Consider the following 22,064-nt stretch of genomic DNA (forward strand, 5'->3'; position numbering starts at 1 on the left):
ATACGATATTTATCCACTCTCGACAGTTAAATTTTAAACATTTAAAACGCTCGGCAAGCCTCGCGTTTTAAATTTGAAAATTTAACTGTCTCGAGTGGATAAATATCGTATCACACTCGATGCAGTGGTAGAATCTATATGTAGCACATTGTCACATCCTTTGATACAAATGTATACTTACTCATTTTTTTTCAGCCTTAACTTTTGTCCTTGTCCATTAATCATCAACTGAAAGGTGACATGCTCAAGATGTTCATGAGTTCCCTGCAGAAATTCAAAGTTTATAGTTATAGAAATAGGCAAATATTACATACATCATTGTCTATATATCCTAGTCTTAAATTATCAAATATGACTTACTTAAAATGTACATAATTTTTAGAAATAATTAGTTTGATGTGATTATATCTAATAATTAATCAAAGCATCATCAGAACTGTGATCCAGACAATTTTTTTTAGAAAGAGTTCCATATGGAACCCCCACAGAATAAACTGTATGGTTTTATTGTGTTTATTTCTTAGAGCGGAGGTGCCAAATGGAACTCTTACCAAGTATTTAGCTACATGTAGTCAGACATTTTATTCTAATCTCATTTTCATTATTTTTTCTTTATACCAACCCCTGAAACACATTTCAAGACAGCCATGAAAACTTGGGATAAGTGATTTTGGCCAAAAATCTAAATTGGTGTTATGACAAAATTTCTATTAAAAAAGAGAGAGAGAGAGGATATCATATGGGACAATCTAAAGGGGTAAATTCAGTAAATAAATATACGTCATCAGGGACCGCCCATTTGGGGGAGAGCTTTCTGTATAAAACTGAAGTCTTGTGCTCTTCTAATTGGTAGATAATGTTTGTAATAAATATTTTTTGATAGATGGATCAAAACTAGAGTTAAAAAAAATTAAATAAACTGCTTCGCTGAGCGCAGCTGGATACGCCCGCAGAGGTCCAGCCCTGAACAGTTGGGGCAAAAATGGACACAATATTCAAGCTTGATACAGGTCTGAATTTGGATTGTAGTTAAATAGTTGACATATTATAGGTTTCTGAATAAATGTAGTCAAAGAACTTGAAATTGGTTATATGAATTGAATTTATATTCAATTAAAGATTTCTTGCTGTTGTGCAATACTTAGTAAATCTGTTGTCCGACTATAAACAAATAAAGTTCAATTTCTTCTCAATGTCATATTTGAAATTTATGAAAATCAATAGGGAGATTACATCAATAGCTATAAATAATTCACCAAAGTTTCATGAGAACTGCTGAAAGCATTTTTGAGTTATTGTCCAAAAACTGGAAAATCCCCCCTTTTTTAATGAATAAAACCCCATAACTAAGAAAAGTAAAATCTAAAATTTATAAAATTCTAAAGGGAGCTTACATCAACAGATATAAATAATTCGCCAAAATTTCTTGCAAGTTGGTGAAAGCATTCTGGAGTTATTGTCGGAAAACTGGAATATCCCCCCTTTTTTAATGAATAAAACCCCAAAACTCGGAAACGGTAAATCTTTATGAATGATATATGAAAGCTTCCGATTTCTAAAGGTAAATCAGGTATAAATTGAATTCAAGACATAGATTAGCATTAAAGTCAATGGGAGATTTTTTACTGAATTTACCCCTATAGTTATAAGTCTTATAAAAACACACAACACAAGGATAAAATTGCAGAACCTCATTTACATCATTATTTCACAAAAAATTATGGAAAGTCTGGAAGAGTTGTATGCATAATTTCAAATGATATTCTTAGGTATCGTGGTGAATTAAAAAAATTTGATATATCACTATTGCATTAAGTTCAGATGAGAAAGATAATATTTTTTCAGTTGATAAAACAAGATTAAGTTTGTTACCCTAAATTAACTTGTAAATGGTTGCATTTGGATGTATTTCTATGTTTTCTATATCTTAGAACATTTACAAAATATATCGATTTTTTGATAAAAAATATTATATCACATAGAAAATTAATGGTCTGTAATTTTATTTTTATTTCCATAATCTTTCTATAAATCTTTTTTCTAATGCCCCCAAGATGGAGAATATCTAAATATTGATGCAAATTCCTTCGATACATGTATTTCTATTTTAGAAGCTTTGATGGTACACTGATTTTACATCTTATTTTTTCATAAATTTTTTAATCTTATGATTTTGATGAAATGGAAACAGAAATTTTCAAAGGAAGGTATAGATCAGGTATAGTATATTTTTTACTGAAGTTTGACATAACAGTTTCCAGAAAGAGGCACTAAAAATGTATTTTTTTTAAATTGGTGTTCAGTCTTTATTGAGAAAAAATACATTGTAAAAATTCTCTTCAAATATTAAAACATGTAATAATATTTCATAGTTTTCAATTAGTACAATGTACATCTGAACTTACATGATGTCGAATCTGTTTTTCACGAGTTGAGATGGCAATTTGGTCTGCTTTCTTATGGACTCTTTTCGGAAAAATAATTTCAAATGGCCGTGGAATGTTATCCCAAAGGTATTTATTGTATGGATGTTCTAGTAACTTAGCTATGTCTGATTCTAAAAATGAAAATATACATACATTGTAAATGGGTATACATGTACAACAAATATAATCACACAAAAACACTACAGTAATCAAAGCTTGATTCAGATAAAAATCATGTTTTGCCGATATTGAGAAAATTCTGAGATTCACTGTGAAACAGGGTGATTACTACGGTATATTGATTGAAGGCTATAACACTCAGACCTTTTCATACATCATGTACATGTATTTCAAAGTGAATCCCCCACTATCACCAACATTCAATTTGAAAATTAACCACAAACTTGCACCAAGAGTGTCATTGACTATATATGTTCAGTGCTGTCAAGTCTCACACAATTTGCATGAGAATCACTCATTTTCATGCTTATTTGGCTGCATTTCCCTTTGATCTATTGTTTTTTCTTTTTGATCTTTATAATTTTTGCCAAATTTCACGCATTTGCTTCATGAAAACTTGACAGCCCTGTATGTTCATACGACTCCAATAATATTTACTGGTGAACTGGGATGATTCCCAGCCAAATTAGTTATTCTAACTTTCTCTCAAATAAGGAATAATTTTCCTGTGTAAAACTTCAAAAAATAGTTAAAATCATTATTTCATAACTTGAACATCTTCCAAAAACATACACGTATTCAAGAAAAATTCAACAACACTTCAAAATGACAACTAACTTTTAGTCTTCATTGTACAGATGTAATGTGATCTATATCATATACTTGTATATATCATTGTATATGTAGCAAAGAAAATCACTTCAACCTTTGCTCTAGGCCATACAGAACTTTAAGGTAATACTTGCTCAAGTTGCAGACCTCACTGTGACATTAAGATGAAGAACAGCAATAACTTGCTTTGGTTTTTTTTTCAAGTGTGAGACAGTATTTAAATTAAAACACCATAGTTACACTAACCATAATTACATGAACATGTATCTTTTCTTTTCAATTTCTTTCAACTTATATACTATAAAATGTCAAGTTCTCAACTCAGAATCTACATAGGTACAGAATAGGTAGAGTACATGTACATGTAGTTCTTGTACAGTAGTGTTCTGTAATTCCGTCCGTCCAGTAAACCCGCCCACTCCCATTTACTTCCATAATTGTCACTTCCGTGAATATTACGTCTGCTATTTTATTTAAAGGAACTGTACTTATCAATACTGCATGTCAAATGGTAAAGAAGAAATCCTTTATTACGAAAATATCTACAGATATATATAATACAGTTCCTAAAGCTAATGATAATCTATCATTGCTTACAAAACTCGTTTCTGCCTTGAAATTTTTTTTTTTTTTCAATTGTCTGGAATCCCTTTATAAGTGGTCTATTAATAGATCACCTTTTCCTTTCATAAATATATGATCAACTGGCCCTCCATACATATTTACTGCCCATGAGTGGATTTACCGGACAAACACATTTCCGATAAAAACACAGATGACCCACTTGTTTTGTTGACTTCAAAATTTATTCCAGATATTTTTTGGGAAATGAGATAAACTACTCAAAATTGATTTGTCAGTGAATCGATTTATGTTAAATTTGATACAATTCGTATATAATTAAGCAGAAATAAATACGACCAAAGCCTTAAGTGGGCGGATTTACCAGACTGCATCGTAATCATGAAATTATTCATTACTCTAATCCAAATCCAAGAAATATGTCTCATACATGTACTTTATTTGTGTACATGTATTTTATGATAAAAATGTATATTTCTTATTTATGAATGAGTTATGTTGGTTGAGCAGAGGTCAATCGGTGTAAAGAATGTCATTGAACAATCAGCTATTTTATACATAAGCATTGTGACATCAGAAATGTAGGGGAAATGCACAAATGTGAAAGTTGTTGCAACAATTTTAAAATATAACACAGATAAGACAATTCATTTATCAATATATCTAATATACTTAATATATATTTACATGTACACTGTGATGTTTATTGTTGTAATTACCAATTATGTCAATCAATTGTATCTGATTATGCCCTTTATGGGCCCTGTAATTTGGGAAATAAAAATATTCTATTCTATTTTAATGCTCCTTTGCCCACACAGGCACTTGTCTCTGTAAAAATATACTTTACAGTTTACTTAACAAACGGTTGCATTGTTAAGTAAAGGTGCATATAGGTAAGTTAATTTAAGAGACAAGTGCCCGTGTGTGCCCATAAAGCTTTTACTCAAATCATATACAATAATACGAGTTTTAGATCGTTTTTTTACTTCTTTTTGTGCTTCAGGAAAAATAATAATTAATGAGATGCAAAGATGAGTCATTCAGTTACAAAGAACATATCCTTTGATGTTTTCACGTGTATCGATTTTTGACAGCGATGACAAAAAAAATTGGATGATATCTTACCAGAATTTACAGCGGGTATGCCTTGAACAAAAACAATTCCATAGAAACAAATTAAAATAATTCCCATTCTTTCACATTTTGCAGTTATTTCTGATTGATAGTCTTAATTTAAGGCATCTTTTTTTGTCTAGTGTGCTTCCAAGTTCAGTCCATTTCAAATAAAGCATTTGTTTGTTTCAGATTCAAGGGAATCAACTCTAACTTGAAAACATCATGCAAGCACTGATAATGCTCATGGATTATACATTGCTTCTGACCTGAGACTGTTATAGTAGTCTCAGTTCTGACACACGTTTGATTTTATTGTGCGTGATGATCAAATCACAAGTGAACAGGGATAAATCAGAATGAATATATTACCTTTTGAATTTTAAGTGTGTTTTCATAATAATTGTACAATAATTCGAAAACCGGAATAGAAGTTCCTTCCGATGATAATATAAGTTCCAAATGGAAACAATATCCTGGAATATTATTTCCATTGGAATAAATATTACAGTAATTGTTCCTAACGGAATAAATGGTATAGAATATTTGTTCCAACAGGAATAGATATTATGACATTGTTTATAACAAAGTTTCCAGTGGAACTTCTGTTAGGCGGAACAACTAGATACGTTGACAATCTTATATTTATTATTTTTTTTAATTTTTTATTCAAGACAAAAGGCATGAATTTGACAGATAAACTATATTACAAAGACACAGATATAGCACTAGACATAGTTTATAGACACTAAAATAATCTACATGTTTACTAAAAATTTTAATTTAAAAAAATAAAATTATGAAAATTTTCATGATATTTTGATAATATGATTAGACTAGATTAAATAATGAGTGAAATTAAATTGACTAGATTTTCACTGTAGCCTAATATCTTAGGATGACCCACAAAAGTTATTTCAGCTCTTTTCATAATGTTAGCAAGACAAAAGTTTGTTTGGCTTGCTTGCTTTGTTTGTATCAATGTTTGCTCAAGCATTGTAATTAAGATTGACATCTGAAAACAACATAAAAAGGCGGATTTAAACTTGTATACATTATATTTAAATTTGATTGGACATTATCAAATAATCATATTTTCCTATGCACAGGTTTAACTCCGCCTACTTATATTGTTTGCAGATGTCAATCTTACATGATCACAATGTTTGAGCAAACATTTATACAAAAACGTTGTGCACGATGTTCCTACAACACGACGTTACACCAAAAATGGGACGTCAAAGAGTGTTTCTGAAATTTTGACGTCGATTAATTAAATTTGTTAGTTTCATTCGGTTTTTTTTATATGTTATTGGTTGATTCTGTCTCTGTTATTTTTGTGATGTATTTTTACCATGAATTACCTCAAGTTGTAGAAATCGATTAACCATGTTTACCCTTAATTCCCCTTAAAATGTTGTATTGTCGTAAATAATGTAGGAAGGCAAAATGGGACGGAATTATTAAATATACAGTTTTCCATCAATAAATTAAAACATAATTTTAGAAGTACAAAACTTTAATCACAGGATGCTAAAATTTTATGGTGCATATCATCAGAGACATATTGTATTATATGTCTCTGATATCATGTCATTGTAAATTTTCCATATCTTGATTCAACCCCAATACAAAATCCGACACTCTGCAAGTAAATCATTTTTTTTTTGCACTTGATTAGTTTGAAATGAATTGTACTTTCCTTGACACACAATTTGTCGAAATACAGCCCTTCAATTATTTGAACCCCAGCTTCAAAATTATTTCCCCAGTCATCTATAGTTTCTTGCTAAAGTTTTCTAACGTCTGATGTACTTTTTAAATTTTAGAAATCTTCTCCTGGATCGTCCGTAAAAACGGGTAATACAATCCCGGGTTGTATTATTTCAATGAAACTGTTTTCGTCGATGTTTGCAATTAGTCTTTCTGTTACCTCCGTTTCATGCACAAGTTTATTTTGACGAAAAGGTCCGACTTCGCTAGTACATGAATTAGTTTCAGTACGACAGTTATAACATGAGTAGCAGGACAAGTCGCGAACTAAAACTTTTCGAGTACTTGTACTTTTAATTTGGTGAATGTACCGTACTGAAGGGGCGACTTTAAATGATCTATATCTATTTCAGGGTACTTCCGCAACATAACGAAAAATTCACCTTTAACATATAGAGGACTGTCTTGGTGTCTCCAAATTGTCTTTGCAAAAGTTGTACATATCATTCGCATTCTGAATCAAACATTTGCCTCTAGCAATAAATCACTAAAAGCTAAAAATGGTTATAAAATATCAAAATTTAATCTGTGTCGAATCTATGTTCCCTGTTTGTCAATATGCACTATTCTTTTTTCGACAGCCTTCAATATCTTTTTCCAAATTTCACCACACGATTTGTTTTTATTATCAGGAACATTTAATTGAAACAAATTTAGCACATGCAACGTCGGAAATAAGCGTTTTTTCGGATTTTCACCCGTTTGGACAAAATGACTACCGTTTTGTAATGTTTCGTAGCATTTTATTCCTTTCAGACCCAAGCATGTAGTTAATAAAAAACAAATTTAGGCACTGTGTACTCTTCGTGCATCTAACTTTTGTTTTTATAACTTATAAATAACTTATTGAAATGTCAGGTAAAAAAACCGCATTAATTGCTTTGACAAATGAAATATCAACTTGGACAAAATGACTACCGCTTGAAAAACAACTGTAAAGAGAAGATTTTATAGAATCTACAATATTTGAACTCACGAACAATGAGGCAAATATTTGTACTATTGGTAGAAGTTGTTATTATCTTACCATTTTTAGACATTTTCTGCTATATCTACTTATAAAATACACTTTCAGTCGTTGAGTCAACGAAAAACGTCGTTGGACATTTTTCTTATTTCAGCTTAATATGCAGCCGCCGAGTCAAATGAAATATGACAAAATAATGACTTTATTGTCACAAAGAACCGACACATGTCGTTGTTCTCGCCGAGTTTCAGGAAGATCAGAGAATAAGAAATAGGATCACTATACATAAGAGTTAAAACAGTTGTTCAAAAATGTAACGTTGGACATCCGTTTTTTCACATATAGCTTTGTTGTTTTAATCCTCAAATGTACTAGATATTACTAAGCATATGACCTAGAGCTATAAGAACATTATTGAAAACATATACTGAATTTGTTTTTATAGTGGTTAGTGTTTGCTAACATTTTTTTTTGTTTTGCGAAGGAAATGTCGAAGATTCTTATTTAAATCCTATGGGTTGTAGGAACAGCGTGCGTAACGCCAAACAAAGCAAGCAAGTCAAACAAACCTTTGTCTTGCTAGCATTATGAAAAGAGCTGTAAAACTTATTTCCAGTGGGGTCCTTTTATGACGAGACTTCCAGTCTACACCAAGGGTTGGCACATAGAAAATACAAACACAAATCATTTAGAATTTATCACAGATAAATGGTCAAAGCCCCAGTATAATTAATTAAAAATCAAATTCACTATTAAAGATGGATTTAAATTTATCCATCAAAAACTTTTTCACTTGTACTTTAAAATTATCATTTTTTAGAGCAACTTTTAATCATGTTTGGTAACGAATTCCAGTCTTTTATTCCATTATTAGGTAAGGTATACTACCCTCCTTTCGACGTAGTCTAGTCATACAGACAGATAAAATGGTTATCTGTCGGACTAGTCTACTCTTAAAGGAGGGCAGTTTATCTAACCTAATAATGACTTCACGGTTCAGCTTACAAGCAAGCTAACCAAGGATTCTACTTTTCCGTACACACTCAATGAAATCGGCTGTACTTCCTGGTATATAAAAGTTTTTACTACTAGATCTTGTATTGAAAGATGTTTCATTTCTAACAAAATTAGTATTAGTCATAGACATTGACATAGATTAAAAACATTAGTGGACCCAGTAAGCTACCTTGAGAGACACCACATGTAATATTACATACTTCTGAAATCACCCCATTTACACTTACAACCTGTTTTCTATATATGTCAAATATGACTCAAACCAAGGTATAGATCTAACCCTAATTACTTCTAATTTGTCACATAATATCTTGTGATCTACTGTGTCAAATGCCTATTTTGACTGCAAGGTACGGTCCTCTAGATAAAGATGGAAAAGACTACGTATGTTATGTATCTCCTTCTCAGGATACAGCTACTAAATTATATTCTATTAAATTTATTGATAAATAATCCAAACCAATGAATTGTACATTTGAATATACACCAGGGCGCGGCATCTTTAAAAAATAACAAAGATTTCGCTAGATTTTAACAAGTTTGTCGTTTAAAGTGTATTGATAGAGCTCTGGTGTATTGATGAAATCAAGGATATGTATAGTGATACAAATCATTGATGAAATTATGAAAAAAAGTGTTGTTTATTAAGCAATAGTTTTATTTCAGAATGCCATCAGATAAAAACAAAAAATCCAGACCGAACAGTAGCTTTAAATAAGATTGTTCACATCCGAAAAAAATAAATATTTTTATAAAAAATTCTGATAGTAACTGGGAGTAGGTAGTAGTAACTAGGACAGAAAATGACTAGAGGAGGACAGTGGACTCAGCGGGTTTCAAAATCAGAGTCGGAATTTATATTGGTCCACTAAAGGTGACTATTGTCATTTGATAAGAGTCATTGACTAAAAATATCTTAAATTATTAAAATACTAAATATCTTTAATCCTGTCATACAGTTAAGTTTATGATAATTTGATGTAGTCTCTTCAATGTATTGCAGATGTAACAATGACGTTATTTACATCTAAAGTATTCCTAATACGACATCAATTTTACCCAAGATCATCAGTTTTCGTAGAATTGCCGGAATTTGAGCAACAGCCTCACACAAACAGATTTTATTTTCAATTTAAATCTACAACATCGGGTATAAGAAATCTTGTAGCGCCTGCATACGGAGTATATATCTCCCACTTAATACGATATTCCAGGGCTTGTATTTCCTATCATGATTTCCTTGATAGAGGGTTGCTGCTCACAAGGAAGCTATTAAACCAAGAGTTCAAAGTGATGAAGTTGAAATCATCCCTTCGCAAATTTTACGGACGCCATCACGAGTTGGTTGACCGTTATGGAATATTCGTTTCACAGATGATAGCAGATATGTTCCAATTGTCGTAACTACAATCCCGTCCCCTTTCCCCGAATGTGACCTACCGAATTAGCCTTAATACCGGGTTTGTATTAACATGAGCAACATGACGGGTGTCACATGTGGAGCAGGATCTGGTTACCCTTCCGGAGAACCTGAGATCACCCCCAGTTTTTGGTGGGGTTCGTGTTACTCAGTCTTTAGTTTTCTATGCTGTATTTCATTTTTAGCCATGGAGTTGTCAGTTTATTTTCGACTTATGAGTTTGAATGTCCCTTTGGTATCTTTCGCCTCTCTTTTGTAGCAATTGTATATATTATTTTTTGGGTAAAGTTGCTCATTATGAACAAACACGATTTTTTTTCATAATTCAAATAACTTGACAAGTTAACGTCATTCCATTTTAGTGATTCAAATGGTTCTTCAAGTTATTTCGTGAAAGCATATTCAGAAATTTAGCAAAAAATGAAATATTTACAAAAAATGATTTATCGGATCGTGAAAGATCGCGTACCGCTTTTTGAAGATCGTGATAAGGATCGTGAAAGATCTAATGCTACGAAAACGTTCAAATCATTCTTTAATTATATGATAATTTATATTTGTAATTGGTATAGTAAATACTGGATTTGCATTACTCATTCCGGTTCTCTTTTGTTGGTGAACAGGGCTATAATCATTCAATGCCATTGGATCTGATTATCTTATAATAACAAGACGACTAGGTGCCTTATAGCAATATCAGTCTATTTGTCCGTCCTTCGTAAGTTTTAATTTCTTATACAAATTTAAGATTGAGAATAGAACTTAATCGGCTAAATTACAGTTCAAACTAGGTATTATACATAATCGAGGTACGTTGATTGGTAATTTCCCCACTAAGTTGGGTACAATGACGTATAGCTATTGTGAACAGATTGATCAAACAATAAAGTGAAAATAACGTTATTTTGGTACCTTTTTAGTTTATGTCAGCACAGCCACGAAATAAACAATATATTAGCCAATACTGTCATACTATGTACGCACGAACGACACTCCATATAACTGAAAGTGACAAACCTTACAGGCTGAACTTTGTAAATACAGCTGTTTCATAAACCACGCCTCTCTTGGGGAGAAATTTAATATTCATCGATATTTTTGTATTTTTACCTACTGGTTCCCAGATATGATCTTTATGCTTAATCTCGTAGAGACACAACTTGAGAATGTTCCCAGTAAAAAATACACATCGATAGCGCCGAAATTGAATTCTGAGGAAAACTCAAAGTGAAGGGAGGGGAAGTATAGAATATTATTATCAGTTTTAACTCCTTCAAGTTCGAGACATAAAATTGTTGAAAATATGCCGCACAGCCATATGTTTTGATCTTTGAAGAAAATATTAGTGCATATAATCTTTCCATTCTAGAATATAATTTTTTACGAAACTTCATAGCACAAGTGGCACAGATTTAGCCATAAAGGGAGTTTCTATGGGAAATTGCATTGTCTATATTTATAGAAGTGCAACCTACACAACAACAAAAAATGCGTACACATGCATATATTTCCAGTGCGGATGCATTAAGCATTACAGATACGTATATACGTTTACTTTACGACAATTTACGCTTTCATCTTATAAATCTACTTATCTAGACACTTTTTTAGTTATGTTGATAAGTTTTAAGGAAAAGTGTTTAATTGAAAAAGTGAGAAAAAAAATGAAAGCATAAATGTTCGTTCTTATTTAAATAATTACACGCTTCAACTAGTTGCAAGTATATCAATTGGTAAAAGAATTTTCTTTTCTGACTATTAAAACTGATCACGCCTTGTCTTTCACGATCAAGATAATGCGTTGCCTGATCTTTCACGACCATTTTTATGAAAATTCAGCAAAATTCAATGTTTTCAGAAACCAAATGAACGGTTTCTAGGAAAACAATACTTTTATTTTACTGTACTATCTGAAGTAGAATAACAATTAATTACATTCACGATCCTATACCAGATCTTTCACGATCCGATCGCAATGCTTGACCACCGTTAGGTATTCTTTCACGATCATTTCTCTCGATATACCGAATGACAGCCGTGAAAGTGTTGAATATAAAAATTCATTCATTAATTTCCGTTTAGAGATTTGTATTTATGACTCTCTGCTATACACTTCCACGTGATCTGATCAACAGAAGTTTTCTTATTTATAAAACGACCCTTTGAAAAATCTGATTGCAAACGGCAGTTTCCGTAGGCCCGTGAAAATCATTCGTTGGTAATAAAAAAAAATATGCAAAATGCATTGTTTACTTATTGAAACTGTGAAGAGATGTTTAAATCTGTTCAATTTTCATTCACAACATATGTACGTTTCGACAATAAAGTTATAGGAAGGTTGGAGGTATTGATATAGCCACCAATTGTGCTCCTTTAATAGTAGGGTTGTATCTGCACATGTATATTTATAAATCAGTCTATGGCCAAACTCAATAATGATCCCTCTTAATTCCATTTCACAGAAAAATTTAGTGACACTTACCGTTTTTCTTGTGATATTTACTTTAAATAATCAAAAATTCTCTTACAATACTACTGAAATTTACCCATGGGAACTGACTTTGAACAGATCTTATATGAACAGCAATACATGTTCTTTTCTTGATTAAGTTATTTTTGATTGGCAGTTCCACAAGGGTACATGTATATAAATGCAATGAAGTGTATCTAATATGGCTTTTTCAATATCACTCACTGCATCAACCTTCAACCAGTATACTCCTTCGAGCAGAGCTCTTGTGATTATATTGGTGTCTCGGGTTGATACGGTTTATTGTACTGAGGAGATGTTTTTCTTTCTGTTTAGTGTGTTCTGATGAGTACAATATCTGGCTTCACATGTACCACCAGAGCCAAATTGTCAAACCAGAGACACAAGTATGTTATACACAAATAAAAGAAACAAATAAATGTCCAATGGACTATCCAGGCTATGAATGAGCTTCCTGTCCTAATTAGTGCAACCAACGTTAGAAAGAGCCATTTTGGCAACCTATAAGAGCAGCGCACGAGTCATGCAGATGTCACCTACGACATTTGTTATATCTATATGTATGATGTAATGGAAGCCATATGAGCAACTCACAATTCATACAAATGCCACCTACGGAATTTGGTATAACTAAATGTTTGCAATGAAAGCCATAGGAGCAGCTCATGATTCATACAAATGCCACCTATGGAATTTGGTGTTGCTTAATGTATTCAATGAAAGCCATAGGAGCAGCTCGTGAGTCAGACAAATGCTACTCACGGAATTTGGTGCAGCTAAATGTATGCAATGAAAGCCATAGGAGCATCCCATGAGTCAGACAAATGCCACCTACGGAATGTGGTGTAGCCAAATGTATGCAATGAAAGCCATAGGAGCATCCCACGAGTTATACAAATGCCACCTACGGAATTTTGTGTGCAGCTATATGCAATGGCAGCAACTGATTCTATTTTTTTTCCCGAGAACCGAGTTATAACATGGCCCTTTTCCCAACACAAAGAATCAAAATTATAAATTAAACAAATAAAATTTATTTATTACGTTGTTCAATGTACCTACCAGTATCAGGAGCAACACGACGAGTGCCACAAATAGAACTGGAAGTGCATGCCCGTCCGGAACTAATGTGGTCATCCCGATTCTGGTGCTTTTGTTTTAGATTTCCGTGTTGTTTTTGAGACATTTCATTTTAAATGACTGATTTGTTTCCTACGGTACTGGTCATTTACATTCAATAAGCCCTGTATCTTTCAAATATAAAAATAAAGATGTGGTATGATTGCCAATGAGACAACTATCCGCCAAGTTCAAATGAAGTGGATGTTAGCAATTATAGGCAACTGTACGGCGTTCAACAACAAAGCTTACTATACAGTATGGGGTTTGTACGTTATTGCAGGCTACACGATGACATGTAGTTGTTTAGAGACTTTTCCATTTGACCTCTTGATTGCTAGTTGTCTTATTGGCAATCATACGACACCTTCTACATTTTTTATACAGTATATATCCTATATACGTATTGTATAAGGCTATTTGTAGTTTCATTTCAAACTTCCACATTTGGTTATGTATAATGGTTATTTTTTGTTTGTTAATAAAGTAATAAATGGGAAGTATAATTAACTACAATAGCCTGTAGTTCAGTGGTTGTCGTTGGTTCATGTCTGTCATATTTGTTTTTTTCGTAAATTGTTTTGTTATAAATTAGGCCGTTAATTTTCTCAATTGAATTGTTTCATATTTTATTTTTCTTAAAACCTGGAAATGTATTGCCGAAGACAAACCATTCTTTCATGATATATATTGATATTTTTTTTCGGAAGTAAAGTTTTCATTAGTTACTTAGAAAGTTATTTTTTTCTGGAGGTCTTCCAACGAATGAAAGCAAGTCAAATGTTCTTGCTAAGCTTGAACAACATTTTATTTTGAGGTTTGTTGTCGAAATGTCTTCCATTTGTATTTATTTTGACTCTTTGGGTGAATAAAATACATGGGAAAAAATCATACTTCTTTGTAAAAGTTAACATTATATTTCTTACGGTTGTTTGTATTTGTCGTTGTGCTGTTGTCTCATTGACATACCCAACGTAACTTTTAGCAACATAAATCATTCAAATCCTGTGAGGCTATCAATTCCGTTAGTTGTGAATTCAAGACTTCAAAATACTTAATTGTAAAACAAATCCCTATGATCCCAAAAATCCCGATCAATATATCTAGGGTGAGTATATAAATATTTTCCAATACATTTTTATATAGATTTTCCCAAGCCTCGCAAAAATATTCTTCCGATACGTTCTAATTATACAAATACTGAGTAGTCGGACCTACATTGATAAAAATAAAAATGTAGCTCGTTGTTTCTAAAAGATCAGATTCAATCATTAAACTTTACTCAGTACTCTCAGTACAACATTTGTGCTTGAAACATTGAATTTAGCTATTTATTGGTTGATTTATGAATCTGAAAACGATAATTGTACTCAAAATTTCAATGACAAGGCCGGCCTTACGATCATCAAAATTTAGAGTAAGATTATCGTACCCAGACTCCAAATTCAAACAATCCAAACAATTCAAACACTGGATTTGGTGTTCCCAGTACACATTTTGTAATCCGAGTAATGAGTACAGTTTCATGACCGACATGGTCTCTTCTATATGCGATTGCGGCTACCAGTATATCCCTGTGTAGAGTATACTAACGATTAACAAAATCAGCTTTACATCGGGGTAAAGAAATCTGTTTTCATAACAGTGTGGACGAGACCATTTTTTGGCGCGCTCAAGTCTCCCATTGACTGGGTTAAATTAGGTGAACGTTCGTCTGTAACGCCCACTTATCACGTCCTATTTATTATAGACATTTAAAATGTGGGGTCACCAAAGGTTCTCAACGCCTGATTCAAATAATTCGAAAAACTAGTACAGGAATAACCATTATGTTTTGATTAATATTGAATACTTAAACTTTCTTTACTTGCGTTTTTTTTTATGTTTTGATCAACAATTTCGTTTTATGTATCGAAATGTGTAACAAGTGTTTATCTAAATCCCCACTGGAGAGCCTTTGTCAGTCTGCGTGAGCGTAAAATCATTGTAATCGATAGCCGACGACAAACAAGTTAAAGGTAAATGATTCAGTAATATTAACAACAAACGTACTACGGTTGTCCACACTGTTACGGGAATACCTCTTATGTAAAAAAAAAAATGGGTTCAGCTCGATTGCAGAGAATTAGTTTTATTATATTATTTGATAAAAAAAAAATATCACAGATACTGATCAACAGTTCTCAATTGTTATATTTTGCATATCTTGGTAAAATTCAATCGACTGGTGAAAGTTCTCTACTTCTACGATTGTTGGTTCCTCCTATCAATAAAGGTCGACGACTTGGCAGTTTACACGCGTGGACTTTATTCCGTTCGTCAAAGGCAGCTTCGACTTTACCGTTTGAAACGACTAACCCTAGATGACTAGCATTGAGTGTATGAGCACCTCTCTTTATCCTGACATTCCAGTTCATTTCAACGTCCATTGTAACAAAATTCGTATCTAAACGCAACACAGAAGTGATAGGAGACATGCGGAGGTATTTACCTTTTCCGGATACTATCACGTCACCTTTTACAGTTTGAACAATTTTATAGCCGTTTATTCGAATACAGATTCCACCTCTCTGGTTACGTTCGTATTCTGCCCTTGATATGATATCTGAACATTGTTGTAAAATTTCTGGATTCGACTGATTGTCTGCAAAGAGAAAATTCACAGACCTATCTTTTGACAAATCTGAAAACTGAGGGGTCGTTTTATCAATTTCATCATAATCAAACTTGTAACAGCTAAAGTTATTTGCAAATGTTATGTAATCGGTTGCCATTTTAACTTTCCTACCGAGAAATATTTCGGCCTCTGTCGTCGTAAGATCTTGCATAATGTGTGCTGCTGGGTGGAACAAATAACTTGCATTTCCACGATTGTTTATCGAAACAACTAGTTTCTGTTGGTGACTGACCAGTCGCAAAGTTTGGTCGACAGTGGTCTCAACTGATATATCATGCTTCATGAGCACGGTAATAAGTCCTGTTGTTGAAACATAAATAGCAGGGTACTGAAACTTCTTTTTCTCTGAAGCTTGAGAATGTAAGTTTGGTCCATAGTCGTCTTGTACTTGATTTAAAACTGCATTGGGATACTGAATGTTTGGTTGTATAATATTAGCTTCAGTTTGTTGATAATTTGAATAAACGTACGGTTGATGGGGATCAGCGATAGTATTTCCATTACTGTAGGCATAATCTTGATGTTGGTTGTAATACAAACTAGAACTGAAAGAGTTGGTCATTTCTGAATCAAACGTATTTCGTTCAACTTGTTGATAATCGTTTTGCTGTTGATTATTTGATTGTTGTTGGCTATCTGTTTTTGTTATCAGATTTGAACCATCGCCATTGTTGCCACTGTCTATTTCTATTGAATCAACGTCGGTTTCACTTTTTATTTCGATTTCCGAAGCAGTGTCTGTAGAATTATGTGTACCTTCATTTCTTTCTTCATCATATCCTGATGTCAACACAGTGTTCTCGCAGCAACTCTGGAGCGTTGTTTGGTCATATTCGTTACAGGCAGGTGCATAAATTGGTTGCATCGGGTAATAAATCATTTTTTGTCCATCATATGCCGGATACATGGTTGCTGGTTGTGCATAAGGATAAAGTGTTATTGCATTGTAAAGTTGCCCATTGTACATGTAATAAGACATTGTTTGTTGGTGATGTTGCTGTACAGGATACGGTATTGCTGTAACGCCATTAGATTGTTGTTGAAAATCAACAAATTGTAGAGAATTTTCTGAATTTTCCGTGAAATATCCTGCACTTTCGTTACTTGTACAACTTGTGTCACTTTGGTTTTGGCTTGGGTTTGTACTACCTGTTGCTTGCATCGATTGGTCATCGCTACTTTCAGTTTGGGGTATTCTTTCGTCATTGCAACCTTCCGAATCTGTTAGCTTTTCTTTTACGGTTACATGAGCTAAATCTAAAGTTTTATTACTTTCGATATGTCTATCATTTATCATTTCTAGTGCTATATTAGTCGCCACAATATTTGTGTAGTTTATGCTTCCATTTTGCTCAGTTTCAGCCATTTTTGAAACTTTGTATGACGTCACTTGAAACACAATGAATGTCGACGTCATAAAAGAACATGCAATAAGTTATGCTATATTTTGGCGTTTGTTTTAGCTTTTTTTTTTTAAAGATTTTGATAAACTAATAGACCAGTATATAGTAGTCGTAAAGATTGTAATAGATCTTACAGTACTCAATGTCATATTATACTATACGTCAACGAAATAATGTATGCATAACATTACACATTATGTAAATTTGTGTAATTTGTTGGCTGCAATGTCAGCATATAGTCTTTGTTGGCTGCAATAGTCTCAATGGTACGGGTCTAATCTCTTGTGCTATCTAGTCATTGTATTTTCTCCTAGTGTGCTAAGAAAGGTGTCTACTGGTTAAGATATGGATCGAGGAACTGCAGAATCAAATCTGTCAGGTTTTCAATAAAATTGGTCAGTATTTACAGTTATGTTTTTGTTCAGTCCTTCAAATTTTCACCGTCTAGTCTGGTAAGTTCTACAAATAGGTCTACTTGATTTCTTAATAGATTTTCTTTGTATTTTTACGACAATGTGGCATATTATTTGTTACGAAACACGAATAAATTATTTAAACGTGCAGTGCCGAGTTTATCGCTGAAACAAGCGTTTTTAAATTTCCATTGGCAAAATTAGAAAGTGTGTAGACTATATTGTCTTTCAAATAGACCTACAATTCAATTCATATCGGTTGGAGACGTCCTTCAAGACAAACTTTTACAAAAACATGTTGATACATTTTAATCATTTTGTTGCAAAATGCCCTCAACGGTAGCGTTTTAACATTTGATTTCTATGGAATATGTGAAATAGTTGAGTAATTTTTTAATGTATAATACACAGTCTCTTTTAAAATGTTCTAGTACGGTTTGGTAACTTTTACATTTCGACCCTTTTCATAGTGAAACAAATGCAGATAAAATTGGCCCTATATCTTTTTGGCAAAAGTCCACATAAAAAATGGGAACTTATTCGTAAAAGTTACGTAAAATTTGCGAGTAAGGAAAGTTTTATACGTTTGGTCAAAGTTCAGACGACTAACAAATAAATTTTAATCTTTAAAACGCATTAAATGTGACATTTGTTATACTAAAGCAAAATGTCTTCGATTTGATATTTAAAGCTGGACTACATTTGGATATGTAGTAAAAGTCAAGATACATCAATAATCTATGCAGATGTCGATCATATGCAGCTATGGAATTTTACCAAAGTCAATACTTTTATTTTTTCCCAAAAATGTGTCGTCATCTTGAATTTGTTGCTTGTTTTATAAGATGGTATTAATGGTTATAAAATTAGAAAAATAAGACAAACTGATAATATTTTGCTCTTTCTTGAAATAAACGAACTTTTAAAATTTTTTCTCAGATATATTTACGAAAAAAACTGTATTCATTGAATAATATGATAATTTCAAAACAAAATACAAAATTGGACACTGCGAAAGAAAAAGGATTAAGTCACCAATATCTGAAATACGTAGTTTGCATTATCATCTGTATAGATGTATACATTATTTCCGGTTGTTTTCCAAAAAAGTGGATTTTGTCTCCATGTTCGCTCCCCACGCTCACAAAAAAAGGAATGCACTAAAGAATAAAAAAAAAGTAATAATAAATGTCTAAACGAACTTAAACACAATATAGCAACATCTAAATATCAGCATGTTGAAATTCAATTATTATTATTGTTTACATCCTTGGTCTTTGGTGGATAGTTTTCTCACTAGCAAAAATATATTACCACATCTCCATTTATGTATGTACGACTAGACTAAGTGCTCTTTGTTTTTTTCGATCCTGTTATTAATTCTGAGAAAGATTATATATGAATACATTTCTTCCCCTATCTTTTGTAGACAATATAAACGTATATTTACAGTGTGACCCACTTTTTGCCAGAAAACTTTAAATCGAAACCAATAAATGACATTTTCATGATCTACTCCTTTTGTGACTACCGAGAACTCGAAAGCGAAAAATGGTGTAATTTTTGCATACACAGATTGGCGGCATTATCTACTGCTTCCGATTTAGACGTCATTTGTAACAATCATGATCATAACAGGTAAGTGTATTACAAAAATATGTATTTTGTTTTAAAAAGAATGTAAGGGTATTACAACATACTGTCTTCGTGGCCACTGCTGGAGTTGTTCATCCACGGTATCCATTTTTGAATTTTCTGATAAAGTCTCGTAGACACATACGAACAGTCCTTGTATGATGTCTCCATATTTGCCTTTTTATTTCAATTATGAAAAAAACAATGGATTGTTTTCTTTGTATACGATAGTTCCGACTGCTTCCTAACATTGTATGTGTGTTTATTTATTTTAAATATGTTTGCATAAGATAATTTAAAACTCATTATTATTTAATCATTTATAATTTGTTCCACAGATCTAGTTGACCGAGTCTTCACTAAACTTTGGAATGACATCGTTAATCATAGAATAGAAAGAAAAAAAACAATGGAGTTTTAATGTTTAAGCTATGCTGCACCTCTTTGTTTATGCAATATCTTTACTGGTGATTTAGAAAAAAAATCTTTGAAGTTGTCAAATAAAAATCATAATAATAAATCGTTTGGCCCGAGACATAATTTACAATTTAAAGTGGATAACTTACCATTACATGCATAACACAATCTGACTGCGAATTTATACATCAAGCGCAGCCAAACGTTCGACAACATTTTGGTAAGGTGTTTACATCCTGGCAAGAGAAGACCAAGGGATGACCATATTTATATATACCTGTCAACTCTTTGCATGGGTACCACATATTGGTAGATAGAATGATACAAAGACGAGTTCATTCAAATTTTTTTCAGGAAAAGCAAATATAGAGGCTACACAATGGTGGGAACACTGGTCAGTCTCTGGGAGTATATTCATTGCAGCAGTTTGTCTTGGTAGAGATTTCTCTCGAGAAATAGGAGAAGTACAAAACAGCTCTGTTTATGTAGGTACAATAGATAGCTAAGAAGAACCATTATCATAAATAAACCCTAACCATAAAGTATAGGAACCCCTAAAGTAAAAGAAGGCCGAAAGTTCATCTAAAACTGATGATGATAAAAGGTATCACCACAATAATTTATAATAACTTTACTTAAACAAAAAGGTCGTAGGGTATTAGGGTCAATTAGGCCCAAAATCTATGGCAAATTTCATTACTCCTCTCTTACTACTGTTTTAAAAATATTGTATTTGAGGAAATCATGCTGCATTATCTATCATAAGAAAATGATTAAAAATTACCTCAAACATAAATTGTGAAATGAAAAATCCGACAGGTCTGTAAAACTTTTATTACTTGTTACACCACGACCAATGAATTTCATGCGAATATTCATTCCAGCAAATTATTCACGAATTCAACTGGATCCCATTGAATGATGTTTGTTTCTTTTTTTCAGTGGTATTTACTAGAATCCCTTTTACTCGTATATACAGTCATTGCAGTGGCACGGAAAGTTAAAGGTAAATAATTCCGATGTCATCTTCCGATAAAAAATAAGGAGATATGGTATGATTGCCAATGAGACGACTATGCATCAAAGTTCAAATGAAGTGGATGTAAGCAGTTATAGGCAACAATGATAAAACCCCATACCGTATAGTCGGCCCTAAAAGGCCCCGACATGAAAAATACCAAACAATTCAATTGAGAAAACTAACGGCCTAATTTATAACAAAACAATATACGAAAAACAAGTATGACACATGAACCAACGACAACGACTAAACTACATGGGCTCTTTTCACAAAAAATTTTACGACTAAAATTGATCGTAAGTTATACTGAAATGTTCATGACTTACGGGTGTTTTTACTCGTAAGATTTTTCAGTTGTGAAATGAGTCGCTGGATCCTACCTTGGGACAGGCAAATAAAGAATATGGCGGGGTTAAACATGTTTGAAGGAACCAATCCTCCTCTAACCTGGGACAGTGGTGTAACAGCACAACATAAGAACAAACTATAAAAATCAGTTGAAAAGGACTTAACTCATCAGATCGATGCAAAGCAGGAAAAAATCTAACAAAAACGCAGACCGGACGTGGGAGGGAATTTATACATCACTCACCAAAAAAAAATAAAAAAGACACATAGTTCAGATCTGAGAGTACTCGCAGTTACTGACAGCTAGTTAAGGGCATACGATACAGTTTTGGTCCCACGGTGATTTGTTTACGAAAATGTGCATATAAGCTATTTTGCACCAAGTTAATTCAAATATGTAATAAAAAATATACCTTCATGTGCTACTTTTAGAGATAAATGGGGTCA

General features: G+C 32.6%; 2 protein-coding genes across 5 annotated transcripts in view; both read right to left on the reverse strand.

Annotated features, from left to right (window-relative positions):
* The window catches only part of LOC127728440 (disintegrin and metalloproteinase domain-containing protein unc-71-like), a 56,484-nt gene extending 51,389 nt beyond the window's left edge, over window positions 1-5,095 (reverse strand). For all 4 annotated transcript variants that reach the window (XM_052235798.1, XM_052235796.1, XM_052235795.1 and 1 more), the window contains exons 1-3: window positions 4,929-5,095; window positions 2,406-2,557; window positions 182-264 (exon numbers count right to left, since the gene is read on the reverse strand). In XM_052235798.1, coding sequence (XP_052091758.1) covers window positions 182-264; window positions 2,406-2,557; window positions 4,929-4,995 — 302 coding nt within the window. In that variant the 5' untranslated portion in view covers window positions 4,996-5,095. The remainder of the gene's footprint in view (window positions 1-181; window positions 265-2,405; window positions 2,558-4,928) is intronic.
* Window positions 5,096-15,824: 10,729 nt separating this feature from the next.
* Window positions 15,825-17,766, reverse strand: LOC127728459 (uncharacterized). Its single transcript, XM_052235844.1, has one exon. It carries the CDS (start codon window positions 17,744-17,746, stop codon window positions 15,920-15,922), a length of 1,827 nt encoding a protein of 608 aa, XP_052091804.1. The 5' UTR covers window positions 17,747-17,766; the 3' UTR covers window positions 15,825-15,919.
* Between the last annotated feature and the right edge of the window lie 4,298 nt (window positions 17,767-22,064).

The sequence above is a fragment of the Mytilus californianus genome, unplaced genomic scaffold (assembly GCF_021869535.1).
Source record: "Mytilus californianus isolate M0D057914Y unplaced genomic scaffold, xbMytCali1.0.p SCAF_2, whole genome shotgun sequence".
Taxonomy (NCBI): domain Eukaryota; kingdom Metazoa; phylum Mollusca; class Bivalvia; order Mytilida; family Mytilidae; genus Mytilus; species Mytilus californianus.

What these genes read in the sequence shown, in the direction of transcription:
- LOC127728459 (XM_052235844.1), bottom strand. Translation starts at nt 17,746, where the DNA reads ATGGCTGAAACTGAGCAAAATGGAAGCATAAACTACACAAATATTGTG.